Source organism: Poecile atricapillus, chromosome 20 (genome assembly GCF_030490865.1).
Source record: "Poecile atricapillus isolate bPoeAtr1 chromosome 20, bPoeAtr1.hap1, whole genome shotgun sequence".
Lineage (NCBI taxonomy): Eukaryota > Metazoa > Chordata > Aves > Passeriformes > Paridae > Poecile > Poecile atricapillus.
The window spans coordinates 10,639,673-10,655,649 of record NC_081268.1 but is presented as its reverse complement, the minus strand read 5'-3'; the positions used below and the strand labels follow the sequence as shown (position 1 = coordinate 10,655,649).

Here is a 15,977-nt window from a genome sequence, read left to right as displayed (position 1 = left end):
AACACACACCCACAGAGCGTACTGCCCTGCTTACCCGCACCCCCCCGGCCAAGAGAACAGCTACATGTCAAATTTACATTCAATCTTTTATTCTGAGAAGCTCCAAAAGCGGTGTTTTGGCTGCGGCAGCGCCGGCCGCGGGCTGGCTTCTGGCGGCTGCTCGGTGCCCTCAGGGAGCAGCATCACCCCCGGCTCAGCCGCGGCCGCGCTCCGTCAGCCAGCCCGGGCTCCGGGCAGCCCCTTGCCGTGTCCGTGTGTCCCCCCTGCCTCACCCGTGTCCCCTCAGGGGCCCGGTGGCCCCTCCCGCCCCGCAGGGGAGCAGCGGAGCGGGCGGAGGTGGCCCCGCCCCGGCAGGTGCGGCCCGGCCCCGGCTCTCAGGTGAGCCCGGCCCCGGCAGGTGAAGCGGGCCCGCAGGTGAAGCGGGCTCTCAGGCGATCCCGGCTCTCAGGTGATCCCGGCTCGCAGGTGATCCCGGCTCGCAGGTGATCCCGGCCCGGCCCGCAGGTGATCCCGGCTCTCAGGTGATCCGGGCCCGCAGGCGAGCCCAGCCCGGCCCGCAGGTGATCCCGGCCCGCAGGTGATCCCGGCTCTCAGGCGATCCCGGCTCTCAGGTGAGCCCAGCCCGCAGGTGAGCCCAGCCCCGGCTCTCAGGTGAGCCCAGCCCCGGCCCGCAGGTGAGCCCAGCCCCGGCTCTCAGGTGAGCCCAGCCCCGGCCCGCAGGTGAGCCCAGCCCGCAGGTGAGCCCAGCCCGCAGGTGAGCCCAGCCCCGGCTCTCAGGTGAGCCCAGCCCCGGCTCTCAGGTGAGCCCAGCCCGCAGGTGAGCCCAGCCCCAGCAGGTGAGGCCATGGCGTACCGGGAGCTGCTGCGGCGCTGGCACGAGGCCGTGCGGGAGGCAGACCGCGGGCACTGGGACGCTGCCCTGGACACCTGGAGCAGCATCGCGGAGCCACCGGCCAGGATCTGCTTCAACATGGGCTGCGTGCAGCTGCTGGCCGGGCGGCCCGAGGCGGCGCTGAGGGTGAGAACCGGGCAGGAAACGGATGGAACCGGGATGGAACCGGGCAGGAACTGGGATGGAACCGGGCAGGAACCGGGATGGAACCCAGCAGGAACCGGGCAGGAACCGGGATGGAACCAGGCAGGAACCAGGCAGGAACCGGGCAGGAACCGGGATGGAACCAGGCAGGAACCGGGCAGGAACCGGGATGGAACCGGGCAGGAACTGGGATGGAACCGGGCAGGAACCGGGATGGAACCCAGCAGGAACCGGGCAGGAACCGGGATGGAACCAGGCAGGAACCGGGCAGGAACCGGGATGGAACCGGGCAGGAACCGGGCAGGAACCGGGATGGAACCCAGCAGGAACCGGGCAGGAACCGGGATGGAACCGGACAGGAACCAGGATGGACGGGCGGCTCAGCCACCCCAGCTCTGTCTTGGAGGGAACGGTGCTGAATCTGGATGTGAAATGCAGCTTTTCGTGTCCTGCGTGTCCAGCTGGAATGCGAGCAGGGATGTTGAAGGGTGAATGGTTTGAGGAAAAGGTTTAGCAGAGGGAATCATAGAAAAGTGAAAAAGGTTGAAGTTAAAAAGGCAGATGTGGCCGTTGAGGACAGGGCTCGGTGGTGAAATCGGTGATGCTGGGTTAACAGATGGATCTTTGAGGCGTTTTCCAGCCTTAATGATTCTGTGATTCTGTGGTTCTCTGAATACTATGAAAACCCAGATCAGTGGGCAGAATCATTTTCAAAGAATATAATAGAGACAGAAAGTACTTTAGATCCTAGAAACTACATCCAGCAATGTACCTTAAGTTTCGTTTAAGCTAAATCAGTTTAAGTCGTGCCCTTTAGGTGAACTTAGCTCATTATCATGTGAAAACAACACCTCTAAAGCTCAGCCTGCCTGATTCCAAGTGAAGACCTCAACCCACTGAACATGTACAATCATCCATCCATCCATCATCCATCCATCATCCATCCATCCATCCATCATCCATCATCCATCCATCCATCCATGCATCCATCCATCCATCCATCCATCCATCCATCCATCCATCCATCATCCATCCATCATCCATCCATCCATCCATCCATCCATCATCCATCATCCATCCATCATCCATCATCCATCATCCATCCATCATCCATCCATCATCCATCATCCATCCATCATCCATCCATCCATCCATCATCCATCCATCCATCATCCATCCATCATCCATCCATCCATCCATCCATCCATCCATCATCCATCCATCATCCATCCATCCATCCATCATCCATCATCCATCCATCATCCATCCATCCATCCATCATCCATCCATCCATCATCCATCCATCATCCATCCATCCATCCATCCATCCATCCATCCTCCATCATCCATCATCCATCCATCCATCATCCATCCATCCATCCATCATCCATCCATGCATCCATCCATCCATCCATCCATCCATCCATCATCCATCCATCATCCATCCATCCATCCATCCATCCATCCATCATCCATCCATCCATCATCCATCCATCATCCATCCATCCATGGATTCATCCATCCATCATCCATCCATCATCCATCATCCATCATCCATCCATCCATGGATTCATCCATCCATCATCCATCCATCATCCATCATCCATCCATCCATCCATCCATCCATCATCCATCCATCATCCATCCATCCATCCATCATCCATCCATCCATCCATCCATCATCCATCCATCCATCCATCCATCATCCATCCATCATCCATCATCCATCCATCCATCATCCATCCATCATCCATCATCCATCCATCCATCCATCCATCCATCATCCATCCATCCATCATCCATCCATCATCCATCCATCCATCCATCCATCCTCCATCATCCATCCATCCATCCATCCATCCATCCATCCATCCATCCATCCATCCATCATCCATCCATCCATCCATCATCCATCCATCATCCATCATCCATCCATCCATCATCCATCCATCATCCATCATCCATCTCTCTCCAGTGAGGAGATGCAGATAAACCTTTCCTCAAAGCACATAAGGAAGAGCTGAGGCTGTGCTGGAGGGGCTGGGGCAGCCCGTGGAGCCCTGGGCAGTGGCTGTTTGGGACACTGAGCACAGGGCAGTGGTGCCATGAAGATGAGGGAGAGAGTTCAGGAGAGACTTCTGAGCCCCAGTCAAGGGGCAGTGACAGGGAAGCAGCTCAGCTCTGTTTCCATGGGGATCAACAGTTGTTTGTTGTTGTTTTGTTTATGGCCCAGTGAGGCAGATGTTCCAGCACGGTGTGTGTGGGGTCACAGACTCACCTTAACCTGCAGTGAAGGCAGGGCCAGGCAGGGCTGGGCTTCCAGCACTGTTATCCTCACAAGGTGTCTGCAGTGGGGAGGGAAGGAGCACATCCCTGCTGCTGCTGCCTCAGGAGGACTCTTGGCTGTCCCAGCCACTGAACCACGAGCTGCTGCCAGCTCTGCAAGCACTGCCTGTATTTAGCTGGGGCACTGAAGCAGAGCTGCTGACTTAGAGGCCATTGTGGGGAGCCCTGCAGCTTCCTCCCTCTCACCCTTTCATCACCTCAGCCTTCCCCAGCCTGGCCAGTCCTGCTGCTCCCACTGTCCTGGCCAGCTCTGCTTCAGACTGCAGTTTTCCCAGTTTAAGTAGCCAGATGGCCACTGCAGCTCATTCATGTCCAGTCCATTGTAGCAAGGAGGGGGAAAAGCCTGAAGCTCAGCTCATCCAGGGCCAAGACCTGAAAGATGATCGGGAGCTGTGTCTGCCCCCTGGGAGTTGGGCAGGAGCCCAGGGATTGCCTCTGTGAGGGCAGCAGGGTGTGTGTGTGCCTGGGCACCAACAGAGCAGATCCCAGCTGATCCCTGGGGTGTGCCTGTGTTTTTCTCCATAGGCATTCAATAAAACCATTGAGAAGGACAATTCCCTGGCTGTGGGCTACTTCCAGAGAGGATTTGTGCACCTGCAGCTGGAAATGTGAGTTAGGTGCACAGCCAGTGCAGCCTTTGGTTCTCTCCTTTCAGTCCTGCTTTATTCCTAAACCTAAATGATTCTTTGATTCCAAAATTCACTTCTTCCAGAAACTCGACAGAGTTCACAGGGTCTGCTTGGCCTTGGAAACCCTGTCACAGGTCAGCAAGTCTTATCTCTGATAAGAGCTGCACCACTCTGGGGCCCCAGGGGTGGCTGACACATTACATTGCTGTCCTGTACACACAGAGATTCCTGGAAGCCACAATATTATGTTGCCATTCAGATTTTCTTTGGGAATTAAAAGAATGTAATTGTGTGCCTTGGTGTGTCTTCACACAGCACACATGAGCCTTCCTAGAAATGCAGCCTGCACACTCTCCTGCCAGCAGACTTCAGGGGCCTGATCTCAGTCTCACTGATAAAATATTGAGATTGCTCCAGAAGTGTCATGGGATTGATTACTCATTGTTCCACAGTTAAATCACAGTGACATCCTCCTCCTCAGGGAGCCGGGGAAAGTATTTTACAGATCTTGTCTTACCTTTGAGCTCAGTTATTTTCTTTCCTGTTGTTTTCCCCATATTTTCCAGACCTTAATCTCCACCAAATGCCTGTCTTTATTTCTGGGAGGGAGTTAAGGTGAGCAGTTCTGGCTTCTCCAGTGGAGGGGCTGTGCCTGGGGCTGCTGAAGTGCCAGGCAGGGCTCTCAGGAGCTGCTCCACCACCAGCAGAGACAAATGTGCCCCAAGCACACCCACACAGGGGCAGCAGAGCTGGCAGCTGCCTCCTGCCCAAAGAGCTGATGGCCTCCAGTGCCCCAGGGCTCCTTCCTTCATCAGGAGCTGCTCCCACCCACCCACATCTACCTGGGCACCTTCTCTTGGTCGGTGCCCACTGCACAGCCTTTCCTGGATGCTTCCTTTCACCACCTGCAGCCTCAGTTGCACCTGCTCAGACTTCAGTTGCATAGCTGGTGTAAATTCAGACTAGCAGCCTCCTTAGCCTCAGAGGTGCTCTACGTTTTTCAGTGTTGAGGTTCTAGATTTTGAGTTTCAGAGTTTTGATGCTCTGGCCATGTGTGTGCCCTCCCTGGTGCCCATCAGGCAGGTTCCCAGCCCTGGATGCTCCAGAGACACGTGCAGGAGCTCCCAACAGTGGGCAGTGCTTGTTCTTTGCCAGGATGACACATCTCTGGTACAGCTCTCCTTGCACAGCCTGCAGAGCAGAATACATGCTGTTTGCTAGTGTGATTTTTAGCTTCTTTAGCAGTCTCCAGCTTTTTTAGGCTCAGTCTCTTGTGTCACCTCTGCAGGTATGAAGAAGCTCTCTCTGACTATCACATGGCCTTCAGTCACCTAAGACAAAATCCCTTCATCGATTACAAGCAGCTGGGGCTGAGGCACATCCTCTATGCCTGGGAGGTAAGAGCCTGCCTCAGAAATTCTTCCCCACTATTGGGGGTGTCAGAAGCAGGCATCAGTGACCCAAGACTTTTTCAAGGAAGTACATTAGAACTGTAAAAATACTCTGCTTGCACTTTTTTTAGAGTAACTTAATCATAAAAGTTGTAAACCAACATAATCTCTGGAAAGTTTAGGAAATGATGCACTTTGAAAATAAAATTGTTTAGAGCAGGTGCATGGCAATTCGTGTACTGAGGGGTTTTTATCTTCTCTATATGTAAACGAAGTGGTGGCTGCCCCTGGATCCCTGGAAGTGCCCAAGGCCAGTTCTGATGGGGCTGGGGCAGCCTGGTCTGTGGAAGTTGTCCCTGCCCATGGCAGGGGTGGAACTGGGAGCTTTAAGGTCCTTCCCAACCCAAACCAGTCTGGGATTCTGTGTAATATTTACATTTGCATGCATGTAAACACACATGTAAATTCTAAGCTCTAAGAGCTGAAAGAAGTTGAAACATTGGCAGATGAGAAGAGAGCTGATGCATGATGAGGACTCCAGGAAATTCAGGTGCATAAAAGCCTCTTTCCAACTGCAGCAACTGATCTTAATATTCCCTCTGTGCCTGAACTTACACCCTGTGCTCAGGCTGTGTTTGTAATGCTTCATCCTGCACCTCTTACTCTCACACCTGCCACATCCTGTTCAAGGAAGCTCAAAGGCTGAACTGGCTGTAAATTTTTGTCATATTTGGACATATATAAAGGATTCCTAGAAACTGTCCTTTACTGGAAGGGTTTATTTTGTTTTCTCTGAGTCCACACACACAGGTCAAAAAGCAGATGCAGGAAATAGGATTTAACTCCTTACTTCCGTGAGAGTGAGGAGCCATTGTGTAACTCCAGTCAAGCATCTCGGGCAATTTTCACGCACCTTATTCCCGGCAGGAGGAAGCTATCCGTGGTATTAGCCCAACCTCCCTGGCTTTAACAGCTTCAGTGCCACGGCACTGCCTCTCTTGGAGGCAAGCACCTCCCTGGGAAAGGGGCAGGCTCAGGAGTGTCCCGAGGAGGCTGAGCCCTTTCCTGGTGTGAACACACCACCCCTCACTCCAGGATCTGTGCTGGCATCGTGCTGGCCCTCCAGACTTGGGATCAGCATCCTGATTCAGCTGTATCTCATTCTTACCTGGAGCTCATTATTCAAAATACACCAACATCATCCTCCAGCAGAATTGTGCCATCAGCTTTCCCCATGCTTGGCCTCTCACGTGCTGCAGCTGATCTTCTCATGGGAGATACATGCATGGTTTGAAAACCCAGAAACATTTTCCTCTTGCAAGGCTGTGACACTTCTGACTGTGTGAGAATTGCTGCCTTGCCTCCTGAGACAGTTCCTGTACATGTTCAGGGTTGCATTCCCCACACTCCCAGAGTCTTCTACTGCCATGATTAAGGAGTAAAGGAAAAGCATGCTATGAGCTGCAGCCTTGTCCAGTGCAGCCAGGCACACACCTCGATTCCCAGCTGCTAACCCTGTGACAGGAGATAAGGAGCTGTCTGACAGTGCTCTCTGCCCATGGCCCAGCAGCTTTCCCACACAGCCAGTGCTGGCCAGTGACAGGGAGAGACCTCCCACTCCCAATATAGACACAGCTCCCCAACACCCTGTCTGCAGCACTCCCACAGCCTGCACTTCCCCAGGAACAGACTGACATGCTGCTGAAGGGTGACAAGCTACAACTGACAACTTGCACATTCACAGCCCACTACAATGTGAAATAGTTTCAGTTAAGTTATTTTGCAGTGACAGGGAGTCAGGATTACAAAAATCATTGCCTAGTTGCATGCAGAAAGAAACCCAAGAAAAGCATCTGGTCTTTTGGATGCAGGAAGGATCAGATATAAAGTGTGGTACCAGAGTCTTCACCTGCTGTCCCCATGTCTCTCCTCACCTTCACCAGCAGCTCCAGCACACCCAAGCTTTTATTTTTCCATTCTGATTGTGAAATTTTCCCAGCCACGCTGCTCAGAGTGCCTTTCCTGTTGCTGAATTTTTGGTGATTTAGTGCCTGTCCCTGTTTCTTGGCTGAGTTCAGGAGGATGTGTTGGGTGTCCCTTGGTCCTGGCCCTCTGAATCCCGTCCCTGTGCCCACTGCAGGTGCTGTACAGCATTGCAGCAGTGCAGTGCCACCTGCAGCAGTGGCAGGAGGCCAGAGTCACCCTCGAGCAGGCTGTTGTGTGGAGACCTGAAAGAAGAGCAGCAGTGCTGGAGCTGGCCCTCGAGCGGGTGCAGGTAAGGAACTGTGTGAGCTCCTGGGTGTGTGCATCAGGCTTCAGCTCAGGGATGTGTGCTGAAAGTTGGCTCTTGGGATGTTCCTGGTGCCTGCATGTTCCTGCCATCCACCCAGCTGCTTGGCCACCTGCTAGCACAGTGTAAGCCATTGCACACCATGCTCTGCCAAACCAGTGCTTCAGCTGCTAGAGGAGCTCCATCACTCCCAGGTGCTTCCCTGCCCAGAAACACCACAGTGCAGAATTTTGGGATGACCTCTGAGGCTGGCTTCCTGGTCCCTCATGTTCAGGAGCTCAGTTCCATTTGTGCTTATCCTGCAAAACCACTTGCCTTGTGCAGTGTTTCAAGTTCAGAATCCCTACAAGTGCAGGTCTGGAGAGTCTCCCTTTTCATGGCACTGGCTTTTTTTGAGTCCATTTGGCTTCAGGAACAATTGGTGGCAGCTCAGATATTAATGTCAATCACTTTTAGAGCTTAAGTAGGGTGTGAAAGTGTTTCTAGGGTTGTTTCTAAATAAAAGTTTCCTGTTAGACTCCTTTATGATCTGGAAACATTTGCAGATCTCTGGTTTACTCTTCCTGAAAGATTCATCAGTTTGCTACCTTCATACTTTGTAAGAGATTCATACTTTGTTTTTAATCTGATGATCTCTTCTGGCATCACATTTGTGCTTTTCCAGTGTATTGTTTATATTTGCTATTAGCATTCTACTCTGTGGCTGAGCAGAAAACATCTGAGGTCAAACAGGAAAGCTGTTTAGAAGATCTATTTGCTAAACCTTCCTGCACTGCTCCCCTTCCCAGCCAGTCCATGCCAGCAGTGTCTGTCCTTGCCTCCACGCTGGGGAGGGGCTGCTGAGCTCTCAGTTTGCTCATGCTTTTGTGGGGCTTGAATGGCCTTTGTCAAGTTCACAGCCAAAACTTTTGCCCCATTTTTCCTGGAGAGGCTTTTGCAGTGCTCAGAGCACTGTATTTGCTTTTCAGTGCTCTGATGTTACACTCAGTGTGGATTGATGGCTTTTCCTTTACCTGCTTTCCCCACCCCAGGACCACCTGTTTTTAGAGCCCATGCTGGTTCCTCTCGGGGAGCTTTTCAGACCACGAAAGAAGGAAGTTGAGCAGCTGGATTCAAAAGATTTCCTGGGTAAACCCAAGGTAACAGGCATGTCAATGTCATGATTAACAGCAGCAGAAAAAAATCCCTCCTCTGCCATCTCCAGGGATCATCCCCACACATCTCCCCCCTGGTGTGGGGACCCAGAGCAGCATGGGCAGAGCCTGCAGCCAGTCCAGGCAGTTGGGACACAGAAGCCAAAATCTGTTACAATTGCCACCCCTTCCACCAAAAAATGCACTTTGGCACTAAAATATCTCCCCCAATCTTGGTCACTTTGAAGTCTGAAAGGGCTGAGCAGGTACTCTGGAACCCGTGGTTGCCCTTTTGCTGACAATGAGGTTGTTAAGAGGGGCACGTTGTCCCAGCACACTGCTACTCACTCCTGCATTCCCAGGGGACAGGTGGGCACCTGGGGACAAATGCTTTGTCTCATCCCTGGATACAAGGCAGCAGAGAATTTCTCTGAGCCCTTCTGTGACCAGTGCAGTCAGAACAGAGAGCTCCAAAATAAATAAAGGGACAGTAATGAATTCACATACTTTTAAAGAAACCTTGGAAAGACTTAAAACCTGGGACACAAATGATTGAAACTGTCTTGGGAATCCAGCTCTGCCTCTCCCCCTGTGTGCACAACTCCACATTTTGCCTGACCTTGGGATGCCAGAGGGAAATGGGTCTGAGCAGATAATCTTGGATGAAGTTTGGGGGTCTCTTCATGCAGCCTAGATTCACTCATTGCTTTGTTCTCCAACAGGTGATCTCATCCATCATTCCCAACGATGAGTACATTGGCTTCGAGCCTCTCAGGCCTCAGGTGAGCAGGACAGGGCTGTGAAAGGAGGAATGGAGCTGTCATGGAGCTCCAGAAAGGGGCTCAGATCCAATCCATCAGGGGAAGAAACCAGTGTAATGCTAGCCTGGATCCATGAGGATGTTCAGAGCCAGGCTCAGCACTGTCTGTAAGGGACTCAGGGAATCTCCAGCTCTCTAAAGATGCATTTTTGGCTCTTCACCATGTCAAAACAGCAGTGCTTTGGTGTGCTCAGCCTGTCTCTGCTCACCACTTCAGTAAATGTGCCAGTGTGAGCACAGCTGCCTCACACCGTGCTTGGAACCAGGGGAGGGCAGTGAGATTGTGCTACTTCCTGATGAGATAAAGAGGGAGGCAAGGAAGAGAAGTGAGGTGTGGAGCAGCAGACTTTTTCTGGGTGGTGTGGAATGACAAATGGGGTCAAGAGTAAAGACAAAATAGCACAGTCAGGAGGTGAGGTGGCACTGCTGCTGTAGGAGGCACTGTTATAAACAGGTCCTGTTGTTTCTCCCACAGAAACAGGGCTTTTATGAACCCAGCGCCGGTGCTCTGCGGTGAGTGTTCAGTCCCACACTGCTCTTACCCTTCCCTCACTACTGTTCAGAAAGTCTTTTGTTCTCCATCATCTTTGTGTGAAAACACCGAGGGATCCACACCCACTTCTCACCAGGGGTGGAGTGAATGACAAACACACCAAGGCTTCTGTGGCTGCAGAGGACACTGCAGGTCCCTGGCATCTCTGCAAGAGCCTCTGGGCAGCTTGCAGGACTTGATTCAATAGTCTTGGGAGACAGGCATGGATCGTGGCATGCCTGGGAATGGAAGCAGACACAGGCTGTGGGACCTGCCCAGCTCTGTGGCAGAGGATGCTCAGCTTTCCCATCTTAATTCCCAGGACAATTTCAAATACTCACTACCAGCCCTAATGTCCTGAGCCAAAACCATGTTCAAACCCCAAGAAAGTAATTTGTTTTGGTGATATTGTGCCAGCAGTACTTCAAGGCTGCATTGAATAGTTGTTTTGATCTTGATAGTGTTTATCAGCACAATGAAAACGCAGCTGCATTTGGCAAATCAGTGTTTTCCAAGCCCCTTTTGTTCCCAGCCGGAGCAAAGGGCAGCAGTGGAAATCCCGATTTCCCAGCACCCGCAGGTTGCAGCCCGTGCCAGCGGGGGTTGGTGCCGTGTGGTGGTGGCCAGAGGCACCCATGGGCAGGGGTGCAGCTCCCTCCTCTCCTCTCCTCTCCTCTCCTCTCCTCTCCTCTCCTCTCCTCTCCTCTCCTCTCCTCTCCTCTCCTCTCCTCTCCTCTCCTCTCCTCTCCTCTCCTCTCCTCTCCTCTCCTCTCCTCTCCTCTCCTCTCCTCTCCTCTCCTCTCCTCTCCTCTCCTCTCCTCTCCTCTCCTCTCCTCTCCTCTCCTCTCCTCTCCTCTCCTCTCCTCTCCTCTCCTCTCCTCTCCTCTCCTCTCCTCTCCTCTCCTCTCCTCTCCTCTCCTCTCCTCTCCTCTCCTCTCCTCTCCTCTCCTCTCCTCTCCTCTCCTCTCCTCTCCTCTCCTCTCCTCTCCTCTCCTCTCCTCTCCTCTCCTCTCCTCTCCTCTCCTCTCCTCTCCTCTCCTCTCCTCTCCTCTCCTCTCCTCTCCTCTCCCCGCAGGGATGCCGAGTCCGGGTACCAGCGGCTGCTGTCCCGGTACCGCCCCCGGGAGCCGCAGGGGCTGGAGGTGCCTGCAGGGAGCCTGGTGTTTGTGCTGAGCAGGGCAGCAGACGGCTGGGCCACGGCCATCCACGATGGGCAGGTGAGGGACACAGCCCCCAGCACAGTCCTCAGCAGCTCCTTCCCAAATCCCCACATTTCCTGGCACCGGGCTCCTCTGTGACATTAGCATTTAGCATATTCTTAAGTGATAGAGGAATAGGGGGAGAAGCATCTGGAGTTACAGGAACAGTTACACAAGTGTTTGGATGTGCTGGTTGACTGCTTAGTGAAGTGCCAGGTGAAATTCAATGTAGAAAAAATAAAAATAGACTCTCAATAGAAAAAAAACAAAACATTGTAAACAAAAAATGGCAATGCTCAGTTTAAATGAGCAGCAAGAAGACAGGAAATGCTGCTGGACTGGTGTCCCTGGGCATCCTTGCTGCTCTCTGTCTTGGCAGCAGGGGACTCAGTGGGTGTTTGGCCTGTTCCCCTGCAGCAGCTCCAGCAGCAGCTCTGCTCCCAGCAGGAAAAGCTGCAGGAGCAGCATTGTCCAGCAGTTTGAGAACACTGGGTGGCTGGGGTGGCCCTGGCCCCTGGGCACCTTCATGTGGCCAAAGGGTGATGGGCACAGGGGCTGGGCTGGGCTCACAGGGCTCCTCTCTCAGCCTGCTCTGCTCCGTGTCCCTCTGCAGAAGCTGCACATCCCGAGCTCTCTCCTGGAGCCTGCCCCGAGGATGGAGAAATGGGTGAGCTGGCAGCCTTGCAACCAGGGGGAGGGAGGGCACACATTGCTCTGTAAGGTTATCATAGGATAGCACAACTCTGGAAGAGAAACTTAGAGTATGAAGCACTGAGACTATTGACCAAGGACCAAGTGCTCTTGAATGGGAACAACAGAAGAGTTAGGATCAGGAAAAATCCCATTGACTCACTTCTCCTCAGAACTTCATCTCCCATCTCCACCACAGGCATAGCCACACATTATCCCAATCATTTTCCATCTGAACCCAGTGAGGAAGGGTGCAGCTCAGCCCCCTGTTTCCTGTCAGGGAGCTTTCAAGCACATGGTTGCTCTGATGTTGCTATGATTTTTTTAATTGTCATTTTTCCTCCTCCAAATGACTCCCTGGTACACACTTGGGTGTTTACTCCATGGATGTGTCACCATGAACCAGCCCACGTGGGGACAGCCCTCAGCAGTGTGGGCAGCCTCCTTCTGTTCCAGCACCAACCCAGCAGGGAGCAGGGGGCCAGAGAAGCGTCTGCAAAGCTCTGCCCTCAGGAGCCTGAGTGCTGCACCTCATCCAGCCATTCAATGAGCAGCTGTCCCTGGGGTTACACCCCTCAATCTGCAGCCTGTCACACACCAGCCTTGTCCAGGCTCCTGTGTTTTCTGCCCTCTCCATTCTGATGCTGTTCTGTTGCAGAAGAACAGCACTGGGATTCCTCTTCCTCCTGCCCAGGTGCCTCCCAGCTGCCTTCACGTGAAGCAGAAGCCAGGTAATCCCTGGGCAGGGACCTCAGTGGGTGGAGCTGTGCCCAAACCCTGCTCTCTTTAGGGGGTGTGAGGAGGTGGTGGCCCCACTGCAGCCTGTGGTGACTGCAGGGCTGTTCCCTTGCCTTTGTGCTGTTCTGCAGATGCTCCCAGGGAACAAAATGCCTCTGCCAGTGATGCCAGTGCCCACGTGGACTCCAAGGTGAGGTGTTCCACACGCTGAAGTTCACACAGCCTCTGGAGACCAGAGCTGGGAAAAGTGCAAGATTCTTGCTCAAAATTCCTGAGCTGCTCCCAAATCACTGAGAAAAAACCTCCTTCCTCTGACCATTTTTCCATTCTGTAGAGGCTCCCGTGTGGTCTTTCCTCCCAGTTTGTGACCATCCCACTTTGTGACACAGCCCAGGGTTCACCTGTTGCCACCCTCTGAGGCACCAGGAGCACCAAACACATCAGAGTTCTTGTGCACATGCTTTACAACCCACTTTGCAAGAGGCAGGTGTCTTTGAACACCCTGCTGTCCCTTCTCCCCTCCTCCTGTGTCCCATTTTCTGTCCCTGTCAGTGTGGATAGCACAGTTCATTCAGATTTGCCCTGTGGAGTAATGTGCTCAGAGGCACTTCCATGCCATCGCCAGCCCCTGCATGTGATGGCCCTGGAATGATTCCTGTGGGGACACCACCTCCTTCCCCAGCTGCAGGTCAGCTCTGTGGCTCCTCTTTTTAGGGCTTTTGGGGTAATTTTTTCAGGTGCAGTTCAGCCAGAAGGCAACACAACAGGGGAATATGGCTGCTCCTCTCCTGCTGGCTGGAGGAACTGGGGCCCTGCTCATGTAATTTTGGGTTTAGGAGGTACCTGTAAAATCAGAACCAAAACCAGAATTCCTTGGTCATGGGAGGAACTTTGGATCCCAGGCTTTGAATCAGAGTTCCCCCTTTGAAATTCAGATCTGTATTTTAACGATGTTCTACCGTGACATGGCAGCACAGAGATGAGGGATTGTGTCTGTGTCTCCTCTCTTGGTATGAGAGCAGATATTGTCAGTTGGGTTTGTTAGAGTCAGTCGTGGTTTTTCGTAGTCCATGAGCTTCATAGTCAGTCTGGATTCTTCCCCCATGGAATGCTGGCACTGCCCAGGCTCCCCAGGGAATGGGCACGGCCCCGAGGCTGCCAGAGCTCCAGGGATGCCCAGGGTGGGATGTTGGGGGGTCTGTGCAGAGCCAGGGGCTGGACTGATGATCCCTGTGGGTTCCTGCCAGCTCAGGACACTCTGGTTCTCCAGTCTGAGCGAGCCTGTCTCCCCACAGATGTCCCCGAGGAGCGGGGAGGCCGCTGCGGGCACGGCCAGGCCGGTGGTGCTGCGGCTGCGCTGCGAGTGCTCCGTGGTGCTGCGGGCAGGAGAGGCTCCAGCCCTGCCAGCCCTGCGGGCCCTGCTGCAGGACACGCTGGCACAGCAGGCACAGCAGGGCACGCTCAGGTATGCCAGCCTGGGCTGCCATGGGGCACCAGCCATTCCCTGGGGCACGGCCATCCAGCTGCCCACTGAGCATCTGGGGGGGCCCGTGTCCCTGGGCAGGGGGATGAGCTCAGAGGTGACCTCAAAGGGGAATGTGAAGGCTGGGGATGGCAGAGGGGCTGGGTTTGCCTCCGAGTTTGGCTTTAAAGGAGATGATTTGCTCAGCATTAATGAACACTTGCAGCTACAGGCTCCTGGATGGCACAGAGCTGGGGACAGTGTCAGGACAGGAGGAGCTGGGGAAGGTGTGGCAGCAGCTGATAGAGGGCAGGCTGACACTCTGCTGCCAGGTATGTGGGCTGGGACAACGTCTCTGCTGGGCTGGCTTAAAGTCTCTGCTTTGCTTTGCAACCTCCGTGCTGGCTTTTTCCTGCAGGACTCAGACTCCCACTCGGGCAGGCCTGTTCTCTACCAGATGCTGGCTCAGCACTCTTACCTGGCACAGGGACCAGGGGACCTGGAGTTCAGCAAGGGAGATGTGCTGGATATCCTCTCTGAAGGTAGCTCTCCAGTCCTGCTGCTGGGCCAGGCTTTTGGAGCTTGCTGTGGGCAGATACTGGGGAAAATGTGGCCTCTCCAGTGCTGTCTCAGGTTCATACTCTCAGGAGTTACAGGCTTGCACTGGGTTTTGCCCAGAGTTAAATTCCAGCCGTGAAAGCTCTCACTAACCCCACTCATATGGGCCAGGGCTCATTCCTGCTCCTTCGTTTTCCAGTGAACGAGGACTGGCTGGAAGGACGCTGCAATGGCAAGACTGGCATCTTCCCCAAATGCTTTGCCACCCAGACCAGCTGTGGTGCTGCCTTCCCATAGCAAACAGGAGCCTTTTCCTGCCTGACTGCACCCCCAGGGGTGGGAGGCACTGCTCCCAGCTCATTTGGGCCCCAGCCAGCACAGCCAGGAGCTCTGCTGTACCTGGACAGGGGATATCTTCCACTCAGATCCATGGGGTCAGTTCCAGCAGTGATGGCATTTCCCACAGCCTGTTCCCTGACCTGGAATTTATACCTCGTGCTTCCACTGTGTGTCTGTGCAGAGCAGGGAGAGGGCTCTGGGCTCTGGCTGTGGGAATTGTCCATGTGGCAGCTCAGGCTGCTGGGTGGGAAGGGGTTCCCTGGGGTGGGAAGGGGTTCCCCTGGGTGGGAAGGGGTTCCCCTGGGTGGGAAGGGGTTCCTCTGGTGGAAATCTTCATCCCCTGTCCCTTGTAGCTCCTGTTGAGGCTGGGAAGGCTGAGCCTCGCTCTGGAAGCCGAGGGTGGCTGGCTGGGAGCAGGGGACAGAGCTCTGTTCCCCAGGCTCTCGGGTCACGTACCCTAATCTCCACCGAGCAGAGATGCTGCTCTTTCAGAAGGCTTTTGGAACCAGTCTGCAGTGGGATTAATGGGATCATACCATGAGTTAGGACCACTGTCTCCCATAGCAAATAGCCTTTGGACCTGCCCATTCCTTGACCAGATGCCTTGGGCACTTTTCTTAAGCCGTAAGGCCAAGGTAGGATCTTGGAGCACAGAGAAGAGGCAGCGCTGGGCTGCTGCTGCAAGGACTGAAAGCCTGTCCAGTTCCTGCAGCTGGGCTGGGCTGTGCTCTGCTGAGCTAAATAAAACACTCAAGTGCCTGGAGCTGGAACCTGTTCTGGATTTGGTGCCTCGACAAAACTTGGCTATGTTACT

At 53.8% G+C, this 15,977-nt stretch overlaps 1 protein-coding gene across 5 annotated transcripts; it reads left to right on the top strand.

Annotated features, from left to right (window-relative positions):
- Positions 1-367: 367 nt before the first annotated feature.
- On the top strand, positions 368-15,399 carry NOXA1 (NADPH oxidase activator 1). 5 transcript variants are annotated; one of them, XM_058853700.1, is made up of 19 exons: positions 368-378; positions 505-521; positions 578-611; positions 675-737; positions 837-1,018; positions 3,908-3,990; positions 5,300-5,408; positions 7,543-7,677; positions 8,724-8,831; positions 9,548-9,607; positions 10,121-10,158; positions 11,253-11,394; positions 11,990-12,043; positions 12,728-12,797; positions 12,936-12,994; positions 14,100-14,269; positions 14,493-14,598; positions 14,685-14,808; positions 15,024-15,399. In XM_058853700.1, exons 5-19 carry the CDS (start codon positions 845-847, stop codon positions 15,119-15,121), a joined length of 1,530 nt encoding a protein of 509 aa, XP_058709683.1. In that variant the 5' UTR covers positions 368-378; positions 505-521; positions 578-611; positions 675-737; positions 837-844; the 3' UTR covers positions 15,122-15,399. The 5 variants fall into 5 exon arrangements, with proteins under 5 accessions (XP_058709683.1, XP_058709682.1, XP_058709680.1 ...); XM_058853697.1 differs by lacking the exon at positions 368-378 and having other exon boundaries at positions 12,725-12,797; XM_058853699.1 differs by lacking the exons at positions 368-378; positions 578-611 and having other exon boundaries at positions 499-521; positions 698-737; positions 12,725-12,797.
- Positions 15,400-15,977: the final 578 nt, after the last annotated feature.

Excerpts from the sequence above, each read along its gene's own strand:
- NOXA1 (XM_058853699.1), top strand. The coding sequence starts at position 845 with ATGGCGTACCGGGAGCTGCTGCGGCGCTGGCACGAGGCCGTGCGGGAG. Across the intron at positions 11,395-11,989 it reads CGGCCATCCACGATGGGCAG|AAGCTGCACATCCCGAGCTC; the intron begins GTGAGGGACACA and ends GTCCCTCTGCAG. Across the intron at positions 14,270-14,492 it reads GCACAGCAGGGCACGCTCAG|CTACAGGCTCCTGGATGGCA; the intron begins GTATGCCAGCCT and ends GAACACTTGCAG.